General features: G+C 43.9%; 1 protein-coding gene across 7 annotated transcripts in view; it reads left to right on the top strand.

Moving 5' to 3' along the window:
- The window catches only part of SNAPC3 (small nuclear RNA activating complex polypeptide 3), a 46,392-nt gene that overhangs the window by 18,766 nt on the left and 12,973 nt on the right, over positions 1–14,653 (top strand). For 2 of the 7 annotated variants that reach the window (XM_064140631.1, XM_064140630.1), the window contains exons 7-8: positions 3,186–3,350; positions 11,568–11,675. In XM_064140631.1, coding sequence (XP_063996701.1) covers positions 3,186–3,350; positions 11,568–11,675 — 273 coding nt within the window. Of the gene's footprint in view, positions 1–3,185; positions 3,351–3,882; positions 4,219–6,280; positions 6,380–7,435; positions 9,058–10,153; positions 10,328–11,567; positions 11,676–11,718; positions 12,427–14,653 lie in introns of those variants that run through there. The other 5 variants (XM_064140632.1, XM_064140633.1, XM_064140634.1 and 2 more) reach the window with 5 other exon arrangements.

The raw sequence follows: 14,653 nt of genomic DNA on the forward strand, positions 1-14,653 counted from the left end.
TGACTCTAATAAGCATTTCTGTGTCCTCTTGAACTGAGGCACCCAGAATAGGACGCTGTACTCCAGATGCAGCATCACCAGGGGCAGAGTAGAGGGTCAGGAAAACCTCTCTTAACCTACTCACCACACCCCTTTTAATAGCACCTCAGAATGGCGTTGGCCCTCGTGGCTGCAAAGGCACATGGCTGGCTCGTGGTCAACCTCCCCAGATCCTTTTTCCCTTCACTGCCTCCCAGCAGATCAGTCCCCAACCTATACTGATACCTGGGGTTATTCCTTCTCAGGTGCAAGACTCTACACTTGCCCTTATTGAATTTCCTTAAATTTCTTACTGCCTGATCCTCCAGCCTGTCCAAGTCTCACAGAATGGCAGCACAGCCTTCTGCTGTGTCAGCCACTCCACCCTGCTCCACCCAGTCATCAGCAAACTTATTGACAGTGCACTCTGTGCCCTCATCCAGGACATTGGTGAATATATTGAACAGAACTGCTCCCCGTACAGACTCCTGAGGGACTCCACTAGTTGCAGGCCTCCAATTAGACTCTATCCCATTGACCACAACTCTCTGACTTCTTTCCTTCAACCAATTCCAAATCCACCTCACTACCTGATTATCCAGACCACACTGTCTCAGTTTAGACAGAAGGATGCTGTGGGAGGCAGTGTCAGATTCTTTATGGAAATCAAGGTAAACCAGATCCACTGCACTATCATCATCAGTCTGCCTGGTTATGTCTTCATAAAAGGCTATCATGTTGGTCAAAGATGACTTCCCCTTGGTAAGATCATGTTGGCTGCTCCTAATGACCCTGTTGTTCTTGATATGCCTAAGGAAAGCACCAAGTATAGGTTGCTCCATTACCTTTCCAGGGATGGAGGTGAGGCCTGACCAGTCTATAGTTGCCTGGGTCCTCCTTCTTACCCTTTTTGAAGTTTGGAGTGACATTTGCCCTCTTTCAGCCCCCAGGCACCTCTCCTGTCCACCATGACTTACTGAAGATGGTGGAGGGTGGTCTGGCATTGACCTGTGCCAGCTCCCTCAGCACCCGTGAGTGCATGCCATCACGACCCATGGACTTACGGATGTCCAGGTTACTCAACTGTTCATTAACCTGGTCCCCAACCAAGAAGGACTTTTCTGTCTGGTGCTTCAGCTGTCAAGGGCTCCTGAGGACAGTCTCCAGCAGCATAGATGTAGATGAAGAAGGCATTTAGTAACTCTACCTTTGTTGTGTCCTCTGTCACCAGGACACCCACCTCATTCAGCAGAAGGCCTATGTTGCCTCTAATGTTAGCTTTTCCTGCAATGTATTTGAAGAAATCCTTTCTGGTATCCTTGACCTCCCTTGCAAGGTTGAGTTCCAACAAGGCCCTGGCCTTCCTAGTTGCCTCCCTGCATCCTCTGACAAGAGTCCTATGGTCCTCCCAGTTGGCCAGCTGCTCCTTCCACTTCGCTGCTTCTCTTTCTGTCCATCAGCAACAGTGATCTTTGTGGAAGGACTTGTGACAACATAACGTGGTTTTCAGAGCTGAAGTACCTAATATGTAGGAATGTGCTGAAAAGCCAGAAATAATTACAGCAATGGTCAGTGCCCTTCCTGTGCTAGATTTTGGAAATGTAAGTGTGCAGTTGTTAGCTTTGCTTTCCTCCTGCCTTGCATTTAGGGAGCAAGACAGATAGATGCTCTTTAACCCTTCCAAGACGAGTAAAGGAAATGCACCACATAGGATTGGGAAGAATTAGAAGTTTAAATGGAAGTGCTATTCATTACTATATATATCAGTACAGAAACAGTAAAAATGCACAAATCCATAGTCAACTCTGGGCCAGTTCTCCCCTTGGGGTCTGCTACAGAACGTCATTAAGCCAGAGCTTTCCACGACGTTCCCGTAGTTCTCAAAACCCAGGCCTTAAATGCCCTCCCACTTCCACCATGTCTCTCTGCCCCTCCTCCAATACCTGAATCATGCAGCTAGAAATTCAGCTTACCAGCTCCAGTGTGAGCCAGGGCACCCTAGGCCCCACTCTTCTGCAAAGAGACAGCAGCCTGCACATTCTCCTGGGAGCAGAAAGGGAAGGTAAATAGGGCAGAACAAAGAAATGTCAGTTTTCATGTAGAGGCAGGGTTTATGGGAATGAAATAACATTCCTAAACCCAGGACATCTCCTTGACAAAAGCAAAACCAAACAAACCAAACCAAAACAAACAAACAAAAACCACAAAAAAACCTCAACCAACCAACCAAACAAAAAACCCAAGCAAAACCAAACCTTTAAAACAAAGTTATTGAGCAAGGCAGCAAAAACGACCTGCTGGTAACTTGAAATATTGGAATGTTTGGGAGGTGTTGTGCTGCAAACAACCTGACCAGGACAGTGGCATCAGGAGCATACACTGACTAAAACTCCTTGGGAAGCTGCCTGGTGGAGATTTAAAGTGTGTAGTTCTGTGGGGTTGTGATGTTCCTGCGAAATTCATCATCAGAGAATGGTTTGGGTTGAAAAGGTCGTTTGGTTCAATCCCTACTGCAGCAAGCAGAGACATCTTTAGCTAGATCAGGTAGCTTAGAGCCCATCAAGCCTGGCCTTGAATGTTTCCAGAAATGGGACATGTACCATCTCTCCAGGAAAGCTGTTCCATTGTTTCACCATGCTCATAGTAAAAAAGTTTCTCCTTTGTATCTAGTCTAAATCTCTGCTTTTTTAGTTTAAAACGATTTCTCTTTAACTCTGTCCTGGGACAGGCCCTGCTAAAAGGTTCATACCTGTCTTTCCTATAGGCCCTGTTTAAGTACTGAAGTGCCACAATATTGTCTCTCTGGAGCCTTGTCTTCTCCAGGTTGAACAACCCCAACACTTAAGCATTTGCCATAGATGTGTCCTAGCCCTCCAAGTACTTTTTTATGGCCCTGGTCCGGACCTCTCCAACATGTCCATGTGTTTCTTATGCTGAGGTCACAACAGCTGAACATGGTACTCCAAGTGAGGTCTTACCATAGCAGAGTTGACCTTCCTTGACCTCCTGGGCAATTACCTTAAGTTTCTACAAAATGTTATGAGCTAATCTGGTTTCCACCCTTTTACTGTGTTCTAGTGAAGAGGTTTGCATGTTCCCAAAGGCTTTACTTTTCTGTGCATTCACAATCTATACTATTGCTATGCTGATGGCTTTTCTGTTTTCAGAACAATTATTGAGTGGTCAGAAAGTCATGACAGAGGTTATGGAAATCTTCAGTCTGTTAAAATGGAGGACTACACATTTAATGATTTGTCTCTCAAAATCGGCTTTCCGTACCTTTTCTGCCACCAGGGGAACTGTGAGCACATCATTATCATCACAGACACAAGGTAAGTTATTGGTCTTTGGGAGTCCATAGGCAGTTGACAGACTTCAGACATGAAATGCTGAGTATTTGTTAGATTGACTTTTCAGATGATTCTGCTGCCTTCCGCAGGACTTAATTTCAGTTTTACTCTATAGGTATCTGACCACCTCTGCAAGGAAGAGAGTAATCATCACCCTTGCATTAAAACAAACAAACAAAATCCAACTGGCATAAAAAGACAGCTTTCTAACAAGGGTGGCATGACTGGTATGAGAGGAATGGCATCCACAGCTCAAAGCTGTTTCTATGAAGAGCCAGTGTATGGCAGATGTGCAAGCTGATTCTGGAGCATTGGGGAGCAGAATGCTGGTAATAGCTGTGGCTTGAATCAGCTGGGCTTCGTAGTTCAGATATCCTGCCAGGAAGTGGGAACTGAAAAGAGAAGAGGAAAATGATGGGCTGAGATGGATATGCAGGGGTGAGGAGGAGGTGATGGTGGCTGTGAACTGTCAACCACACGTAAACAATAGAACTATTGTGTGTATTCTTCTCAGTGCATAACGGGGAGAGAGAGCACTCCTGATTGTAGTGGCTGACAGAACGTTCCCAGAAACTTGGTATGCCCACAGCATTGTTAATAACTGCACCCAAGAGGGGTGCAACCCAGGTGTGGAAATTGTCTCAGGAATGTGAGAATCACCTTGTGAACATGGTGATTACATTAAAAGTGTGGGAAGTGTCTCAACAAAGAGAAGACTGTAGTGAATGACTGGCCTGATGTGTCAGCTCTGCCCACCGAAATAACAGTTGTCCAAGGAGTGAGAGGGAGATCTCTCAGCTCTGACTCCTGTAAACCCACTGGAAGTCACTTTGAAGTCCTACATGCATTGTAATGTGACAAGGGCGTTGGCCAGGTGGAGCTAAGATGAACAAACCAAGAACAGTTTAAAAATCTTCAGTTACACAAGCTTAGGGGGCAGTGTTGCCTGGGATGTCACAAGCTCGAGGAACTCTGCCAGAGACACAGTAGAACATGGTCTTCAGTTTATCTTTGAGGGAAGCTGAGTGGACTACTCTGCAACAATCAGTAATGCTTACAGGCCCATTCAAAGTGACTAATCCAGTTCTGCCAGGGACTCTATCCCCTGAGGGTGTGGCTCAGAGAGCCTCTGTGAGGAAATGGTATGCCCAGGTGGAGCACTATTGTGACACCTCGATATCTGAGGGAGCTACAAAAGTTCTGACCATCCAGGAGGAAATGGGCCCAGATTGGGAGGTGAGTGAACTCTCTCCCGTAGTACAAGTGGCTTCTCCACTTTCTTGTTACCAAATGCATGGTTTGTGGACACTTGTCCCCCTAAGTGGGAGGGAAGAACCCCACAACACATGAAGTGTTGTGAAGAAGGTACTTCTACAGTACTGGGTGACAGGGAGTATAACTCCACCAAACCTTGCACACCTGAACCTTGTTCAGGTAAGGTACTTAGGCTACAAAATCATACATATTTGGCACGTGGGTAGGGTTAGTACAATTAGTTCTAAGAATGGATGGAGTTATTTCAATCAGTTCTTGGCACTGATTTCCATAACATCCTGCCTCTTCACACATGCTCCTTGCTACCTGGTTGTTGTCTTTTGGGGTCTTTCTTCTGATGAAGGCACAAAGTCTTCCTTGGTTTGTCCACTTTACCTTTTGCTCATCTGGCACCAGTTACAGGTCACATTCCTGGCCAAAGTTTCCGATGTTCTAATCTTTGAATACAGTTTTATTCTTCTCTAAGTAAATGTTTCTGTTCCTTCTCATGCTTAACCTTTCTTTGTCTATATCTGATTTATGAGGCTTTATACAGCTGATGGTTACCTAAGTTGCTACATTCTATATTTTCTATCCCCTTTTTCCCATATCAGTTCCTCCTTTTTCTATATCCTAAGTATATTCTTGGTACTTCTAAACATATGTATCCTTTTCTAATCTGCCTCTAAAATATTTCCCACTCTCTAAGTCTTTTCTTAACTGATGCTGTTTCCATTCAACATATGATTGAGCAGTCTATCTATGAGACCACAGCCTGCATTGGACTAGACAACTTAGTGATTCCAAAAAAACATAATAAAAGCCAAAATCTACTACACTTGCTTCAACCATTTTAAGTTGAATAGCCATGATTTGAGCTATTCCCAAACTTCCAGGAGTCCCAACGAGGTCTCAAATAAGGGTACTTCTTTGTGTCCTCTGGGAAAGGCCATGCATACCCAACAATCACATTCAGGCTACGTACTATTGATTGTCTTACTTGAAAGAATGTGTTTTGTTCCTAAGTCTCAACCTCTTGTATTATCATACACATTATGATTATGATGGGCTTTCTCCATGTGATGGTTTGGGTGTTCCCCCCCCACTTTTAAAATCACCCAGACTAGACTCAACCGGCTCTGGAAATTGAATGAAGCTATTTATTTACAGCTGGCACAATATACAAGCAGATATTTACAGTATATACAGAAATATACAAGGTAAAAGTAATAGAGAAGCACAACTCCCCTCCCAGAAACCTGAGTCCCCAGGAGGGGCTCTCAGCCACCCCTGCACCTTCCCCCTGCCCCTCTCAACCTTACCCCAGTCCTAAAGAAGAATAGAGGTTTGGCCAAGAGGTTAAGAAGCAAAGTGGGTTAGGCCAAATGGAAGGTGAGGTTAGGGAGTAAGACGTTGCTCAGCCAGCAGCCCAAGCCAGAGTGAGAGAAAATGGTGAGAGTGTTATCTGATGCTTTCATTTCTTGTTCAGCAAGGCTCTGAGGGAAGTAGACATCACCATTGTTTTCCTTTCACAGGCTGTAATCTGGTTCTTCTCACCAAAAGGTTCTAGCTAGCTTCAAACTAGCACACTCCATCCTTGTGAAACCTTAGGCAGTTGTTTCTCAAATCCTCCACCTTCCACTTTTATTTTCTCACAGATTTGACTCTCAAATGATGAATCCATGTTGTTTGCTCCTTAATCTTGGTGGCAGTGAATGATGTCAGTAGAACTTGGAATGGTCCAATCCACTTGGACTCCAGTGGGTTGTCTGAAAGATCTGACATAGACATAATCTCCTGGTTCCATGTTATGCACTAGGCCATCTAGGCTTCTTGCTTGTGAACCAGTTGTTTATGTATTGCCATCAAGTTCTTGCGAATTTGCTTTACATGTTGATTAAAAGTCTCTTCTCTAAATTGATCAGTGTCCACTGGGTCCATTGCCCTCACTGTATGTGGTTGCCTGAACTTTATTTTGAAGGGGCTTAACTTTTCTTTAGTTCTCTGCTTGGTCCTAAGGTGAAGCAGGGCAGTGTGTAATGCTTGTGGCTTGCTTGAGGCAAATTTGCCTCTTGTCCAGTTTCAACTGTTTTGTGTTTTAATCAGCTGATTCATTTTCTCCACTTGTCCACTTGATTGTGGATTGTATGGAGTGTGTAGTTGCCAATCAATTTCTAAAATTTTCCTCACTTGTTGTATGTTTTTGGCCATAAAGTGTGAGCCTCCATCAGAAGAGATAGCACCAGGTACCCTGAAACAGGATATCATTTCTTGTAATAACATGTTGGTAACTTCTCAAGCTTTGTTTATATGCCAGGGAAAAGCTTCTAGCCAACTGGAAAAGGTATCTGTTAATACCAATAGGTACCTGTACCCCCCTTTTCTGGGCAGTTTCAGTAAAGTCAGTTTGCCATTGCTGACCTAGATAACTTCCCTTGGCTGTCTGGCCTAATTTTACCTTTCTAGTTATTAATTGCTTAAAATGCTATTTCCAATGCTATTTCAGGCTAAATCTATTTCAAGCTAAAGCCTATCCCTTTGGTTTGTTTTCTGCTGTCTTTGGCCCCAGTATCAGCCAATCTGTTACCTTTCTCTGGAACAATGTTACCCTTTGGTGTGCTTGACGAAGCATAGCAGCAATCTCGGTCAGCAGTTGGGACAGCTTCCAGTAGCCTAAGTATCTCTTCTGCATGTTTGGTGCTTTTCCTTGCATTGACAACAGTCCTCTTTCTTTCCACCTGGGCATGTGCCACCCCAAAAGCATATTTAGAATCGGTTCATATATTTATTATGTTTCCTGCTGCCAATTCCAGGGCTCAGGTTAATGCCATGAATTCTGCTTTCTGAGGAGAGGTACAGCATACCCAGCTTTACTCTCTCCCTGGATCATGAAGCTGCTTCAATCTGTGTACCATTAATGGTCTGCATCCTCCAGCGGTTCTTCTTTCAGGACCGGCCAACTGGAATATGTGGCCTCAACGGTTTCCAGGCAGTTGTGTACCGCTGGTTCTTCATCATTACCTGTCTCTTCCAGAAAGGCTGGATCTGCTTCTCTCTCAGCATTTGTACTGATTCCTATACTGTATTTGAGGGCTGCACTGAATGATTTCCATTTTTTGAGCAGAATGAGGGGGAGGCTAATAGGATACTTGTGTGACAGGAGGAGAAATGGCAAGGTATTCTAACCATTGTTACTCAAGGAAAGTTTGCCGTGGCCTGGGTGGCTTTCCACCAAAAAGACAGTACTCCTGTGAGCCAGTGGAATGGCCAAGCAGATGAGCTAGCCCATCTGGCTCCCCTTCAAAACACCTAAATAGCAGAAGGTTTGAAGTGGTTGTCAAAATGGATACATGTGTAAAGAAAACACTCTGGAGCCAAAGATCTCTTGGGAGGCCCAAGTCTGAGGTTGGCCACTTGTGTGTCTGCTTGTGAACAATGTCATACCCACTTAAGCACTTTCTGGAAAATGACCCCTTGCACTTGAGGGACAGGAAGAGGCTGTGAGAGACCTGGCAGTTTGGGAGAGAATTTCATGGGTGTGTCACACTCCAAGTTACTCACAGGCAAATGGGATTGCAGAGAGAGCAGATGGCTCGTTGCAGCCTGGTACACCAGGATAGGCTGAACAGCTAAGGGAAGCTGTGATTATTGTTAATAGTCATTGAGGAGTGTGATGGTTTAGGAATCACCCACCCTCACACACAATGAATTCACCCAGACTAGACTCAGCCAGCTGGAAGTTAAGGAATTAAGCTATATTTACAGCTTAGCACAATTTACAGGAGCATATATATATATATCTCCACAGTGTACACAAATAATTACAGTTATATACAAGTTAAAAGTAGTATTGAAACACAGAATCCCTCCCAAAACAGTCAGACTGCCAGGAAGCTCCTGACCCAAACCTCCTTCCCCCTCTTTTCTTCCCCTCAGAAGTAACCCCGTCTGCCCCCCTGTATCTCACATGATAAATCTGGAGACATTTGAGGTGAAATGTCAAAAAGATGACAAGAAGGTGAGGGAGGGGGAAAGGGGTCAGATTAGAGAGTTGAGGCAGATGCAACCACACAGAATGCCAGAGAGAAGGAGAACCAGTGAGAACTGAGAGTTGTGTGAGAAGTGAGTGTCTATATTTTGACTAGTTGCATTTCTCAGCAGAAGAATGGTGATACAGGTCACTGTTGGTTTTTTTTCTTCTCACAGCTAAGGATTTCATTTCTCTCAGTAAAATACTCCAATTAGCCTCAAACCAGCACAGAGAGTAAACAGATGCCTGAAAATTACATTTTGCCAAAAAAAACCAGTAAACATGCCAGACACTGCCCTGATGATCCTAAAAACCTGTTGTGCTCTCCTGGCCAACCAGTGTTGTTCAGACTCCCCATTGTGGAAGCCATATGCCTGGTTTTGGAAATGCCAGTGAACAAGTATGCCTGGAAAGTGAAAGATGCTCACAGAAAGGAACATAAGATTAATACAAGGTGGATTATTCGATCTTCCTAATAGTAACTTGCTGCCCTTGCTTTAAAATGGACCAAGTCCATTTTCCTCTTTCTTGCAGGTGAGGTCTGCCTGTAAGAACATATGAAGTTATTGATCTTCTGCATGATTTTATTTGGTCACAGATCAGAAGAAAGGTCTAAGACAGTCTGGTTATAGTTGTCTGTGTTGTATTATTTGTAGTGTCATTGATAATTCAGCAGCTCAAAACAAGATGTTTGGCTATCCCAGTGTACCCTCAGGGCATCAACCCTTGGGGTCTCAGTATCTGTCATCCCCAGACCTTAGTGAGGTGTCTTTTGTAACCAGTCGATTTATGTGACTTGAAGAACAGATGTCTTTTGTATATTACCTGACCAATTGTTGGGGGTTTGGGGGACTGCAGGGATTTGAAGCCTGGCTTGGGGTTTTGACTCCCATTGCTTACAGATGGCTGCTGAGCTCACTCACTGAAGTGGATATTGACATCTTTTGGGAAGGAGAGGATACATCCCCAAGGCAAATCCAGTATTCAGACCAAGGGGGTGTGTTGTCTAAACAGTATACACCACAAAGGTGTTTTTGTAGGAAAATGTTAGTGGGCTTTTATGTATTGTAATCCAGGATAGCCAAGATGGAAAAAAAGACCTGGGTTTAGATGGGAAAATAACAAATCTGGGTGGATATGAGTTAATGAAACTGGTGGGATTAAGGACTGTCAAGGATTTGGGTCACAGGAGAATGTATCTTGTTTATGGTCCAGCCTTCTATCAGGCATGCAAGTGGAGAAATGGCTCAAGCTTGGTGTTGTAGTATAGTAGGCTGCCTGCACCACTAGGGGAGCTGGACCAACATTCTTTTGTCTGATCCATTGGGCATATCAAATTCTACCTGTTTCCAGATGCTCATAGGCCACACAGGTTTTAAGAGTGGAACAGCTGCGTTTAAAGGACATTATTGTATATGCAGGCATCAGACATATAAAACCACCAAATTGGACTGGGGTGTTGTATGTGGAATAATTCATCCCCTGTTCTTCTTGTACCCAGGTGGCAAAGGAAGTGGCTTGGGGATCAAGGTATATGTTGATTTAGGGAGAAGAAAGAGGTACATCTCCACTCATTTGAGAAGAGATAGCAGACAACAATGGGGAAAGGATGAGTGGACTCCCCAGCAGATTGTTGAATATTATAGTCCAGCTACCTGGAACCCCAGTGAGTTGATTAGTGGTGCTCGAGAACTGATCTGTAACTTTGAATCATATCATAAGGCTGTAGGTAGTCTTAGAAATAATCATCAACGAGGTGACGCATGGTGGATCAAGGCACACAGGTCAGAACAGCTGTTTTGCAGCACTGAATGGCTCTCGGTTATTTGTTGGCAGAAGGAGGAGATGTTTGCGGGAAATAAAATTATTCTGTTGTTTACAAGTTGATTGCAATGGGAAGGTAGTGAAGCAGATAACATCTAGGATTAGGAAGTTAGCACATGTACCCATACAGACCTGAGAGGGCAGGGACATGGACTTGTTCTCCTGGCTCCCAGTAGGCCTATGGGTTAAATGCATTTTTTTTTTACAGCAAGAATGTGAGAAGTGTCTCAACAAAGATCTCGTCATGGACCACTGGCCTGTTGTGTCAGCTCTGCCCACCACCAGTTGTCCAGGGGGTGTGGTAGTCAGCTATGAGAGGTGGAGGTCACTCAGTGTCAGCTCCTGCAAACTCACTGGGCGGCACTTCAAAGTCACATATGTGTTGTAATGTGACAAGGGCATGGACCAGGAGGAGCTACTATGAATGAATCAGGAACAGCCAGCGTAGGGAGGAAATGTCACTTGGGACATCACAAGCTGAGGGAATGTCTCTCTCCCCACCCCAAAGAAGGACCCTAGGGCGCTAACTATCTCTCAATCTCTCCTGCTCTCTCTCCATCCCATTTTTTCTCTCTCTCGCTCTCCCTTTTGTTTCCTTCTTTCTGTTTTGTTTGTAAGCAACAGATAGTCTTGTTTTGATATATGATCTTGTTTGTGTCTTAATTTCATTCATGGGAATGTTCTAAAGAACCATGTCTCCTTCCTGACATATGGATCAGGACGCCAGAGAATAGTGTAGGTGTTGTGAGTAGATGACCTGAGGAGTGTGATCCTCTAGACATTCACCTGGTGATGTTTTTGTCTGTTAGTATGTGTAGGAGATAACTCTTTGAAAAGACCACCTGAAGTAGATGGTTTGAAGGCTTCTGAGTTACTACACAAACTGACTTTATTCCTGACCATTAAATCCATGGATGGTGCAACTGGGAATTGTATCTCCAGGTCTTTGTGCTAAGAAATGCTAAGCAGAGGCCTAGTCAGAATTTACAGAGGACATAAAATCACACCTATCTTCAGTGTCCTTTCTTATATTCAGATAAATTTAAGTGTGACAGCATGTTTATTTTATATCTTTGTTTGTTTCCCTCAAGGCTCATTCATCATGATGACTGCCTGGACCGGAACCTCTATCCCTTGCTAATCAAGAAACACTGGTTATGCACCAGAAAATGCTTTGTATGCAAAATGTATACAGCCAGGTACACTGCATTTTCAGTCCTTTTTCACTTGTCTTTTTTCCAGGTGCTGCTACTAACTTAAAAACAGCAATAACAACAACAGGGAAAAAAAAAACACACACAATACTGGAAAAGCCCCAAACAAACCCAAAAATCAAATCTCTGTATGTTCTTGATAAGGTGTGTGAATAATCTTCTTGCAAATGTTCTGAAATCTTACTCTTCAGGCAGCAGTCCTGGGCTTAGGAAGCGAAGACACATGCTCTTCGTGCCTTGCAAGACCACCTCCACACAGACTTGGGAAGAATTAGAGATTGTTTAAATAGAAATACTAATCACAAGTACATAAAACAGTATAAAAACATCCATTAAGACACAAATACATAGTCAGTTCCTGCCCAGTTCTCCACTCTGGGCCTAGCACAGAACCTCATTAAGCTGAAGTTTTCCATAATCTCCATGCAACCATGCCTTACTAGCCGAGCTTAAGTGCTCATTTCTTCCCAGCCCACCCCCATGCCTCCTTGCAGTAGGCCCAGCCAGGCCAGAGCTGCACAGAAAAAATTATCAGGGCTGCAGTTGGGCCTGAAATCCTCACCCATAGCAGATAGGAGCTCGTGCCTTCCCAGGAGATGAAAGGAGGAAAGAGAAAGGACTGTCTGCACAGCCAACTTATAAAGAGATAGCAGAATTAGGGGATACAGTAATAATTTGCAATTTCCTGGGTCCCATTGTGATGGTTTGGGTGTTCCCTGCCTCCCCCCCACTTTAGAAATCACCCAGACTAGACTCAGCCAGCTCTGGAAATATAAATGAAGCTATTTATTTACAGCTAGCACTATATACAAGCAGATATTTACAGTATATACAGTTATATACAGAAATATACAAGGTAAAAAGGTAATACAGAAACACAACTCCCCTCCCAGAAACCTGAGTCCCCAGGAGGGGCTCTCAACCACCCCTTCACCTTCCCCCTACCCCTCTCAACCTTACCCCAGTCCCAAGGAAGAATGGAGGTTCAGCCAGGGGGTTAGGAAGCAAAGTGGATTAGAAAAGAAAATGGAGGGTGAGGTTAGAGAGTGAGATCCATCTCAGAGCTCGCCAGCAGTGGAAGAGAAGATTCCCTTATCCATGTTTTGCTTATATTCTTATACATCTCAGCAAGCCTGTGAGGGAAGTAGACATCACCATTGTTTTTCCTTTCACAGCCTGTAATCTAATTCTTCTCACCAAAACATTCTAGCTAGCTTCAAACTAGCACACCCATCTAGCCTTATGGAGGTGTGTACTCTATGGTTTAAGACATCTCAGTGCCTTAAATGCACAACAGTCCTTTATCTAGAAAAAGGCCTCCTGCAGGTAGTGTTCATTTGGAAGCAATGATTCCAGATGATCAGAAGAACCAAAATGTTGAGGTTATTTGTTTCAGGTTCCTTTGCATACACAGAGTTTGGCTGCTGATCAGTTACTTTTGAAGATCTTAACTTCTAGGGGGAAAAGCTGCATTTTTCCCATGTGACAGACATCAGTTGAACAGAGGTCATACAGACCTTTCGTTGACTCTTTAAGCAGAGGGAAAGGTGGACCTGTGCAACTTCAATATAATAAAATTTAGGGATTTTTCAAAGACTTATAACTCTCTCTACAGGTAAGCTCCTAACTTCCCCCTGGAAGCTCTGTGCTGTGCAGCTGTACTTGGAAGAACAGTTTTGTAATACACAGATTTTCTCCAGTTAAGGGAGCAGAATGTGAATTCAGTGCACTTTGTATACTTGAATGCTGTTTACTTAGACATAAGAACATCTTTCCACAAACAGCAGAACTTCTCTAAAGGAGTTCTGCAAATAAGGCTACCCATTACAGTATTATAAGCCTAAATGATTTATTTCACAAAAACACTGCACTTTCTCCCAGATTGATGCAGTGCCTGCATCCTTGTTATTTTGCTTGTTTGGCCTTGGATTTCCCTGGAATTAGGCAAAAAGCCAATTCCCTTTGTGATGAGAGTCTATGCTAGTGTTACCAGTAGATCCCCTAGGATGCCTTCACATCTGGTTGTAATCTGTGAGACATTTGGCCATAAGGGGAGGTGGAGCTAAAGGGTCAATACAGGAGAAAGATGGAATGGGGAGGGCATAACTAGAAGTGATGTAAACGCATTAAATTAAAACCAGGATTAAGCAGTGAGCTTAAGTGGAGAGATGTTAAAGCATGGATTGCAGAGCTGCTTTGCCTGCCTGACCTGCATGTTCTAATCTGTGCAAGATAGTGTTTTTAATCACTTGAGGCCTTGAGCTGTCATGGCCTCTGAGTGCTACCATAAATTAATTGCTTGGTGACGTGACAAGCACTCTGTGCTGACATCTGTGTTCATGTTAACTTCAGTATTGGCTGATGTGATGGTTTGGGTGTTCCCGCCCCCCCCCACACTTTAGAAATCACCCAGACTAGACTCAGCTGGCTCTGGAAACTGAATGAAGCTTATATTTACAGCTGGCACAATATACAAGCAGATATTTACAGTATATACAATGATATACAGAAATATACAAGGTAAAAGGTAATACAGAAACACAACTCCCCTCCCAGAAACCTGTGTCCCCAGGAGGGGCTCTCAACCACCCCTTCACCTTCCCCCTACCCCTCTCAACTTTACCCCAATCCCAAGGAAGAATGGAGGTTTGGCCAGGGGGTTAGGAAGCAAAGTGGATTAGTCCAAAATGGAGGATCAGGTTAGAGAGTAAGATGCAGCTCAGAGCTGGCCAGTAGCAGAAGTGAGAGTGGTTATCTATGTTTTTATTTCTTGTTCTTCTACACCTCAGCAAGCCTATGAGGGAAGTAGACATCATCATTGTTTTCCTTCCACAGCCTGTAATCTAGTTCTTCTCACCAAAACATTCTAGCTAGCTTCAAACTAGCACAGCTGAAATGTGCAGCAGTTCTCCTGTTTGCATCATCCAGGTTCTTCTGTTAAGAGATGTAAATGGATTATTCAG

Source organism: Pogoniulus pusillus, chromosome Z (assembly GCF_015220805.1).
Source record: "Pogoniulus pusillus isolate bPogPus1 chromosome Z, bPogPus1.pri, whole genome shotgun sequence".
Lineage (NCBI taxonomy): Eukaryota > Metazoa > Chordata > Aves > Piciformes > Lybiidae > Pogoniulus > Pogoniulus pusillus.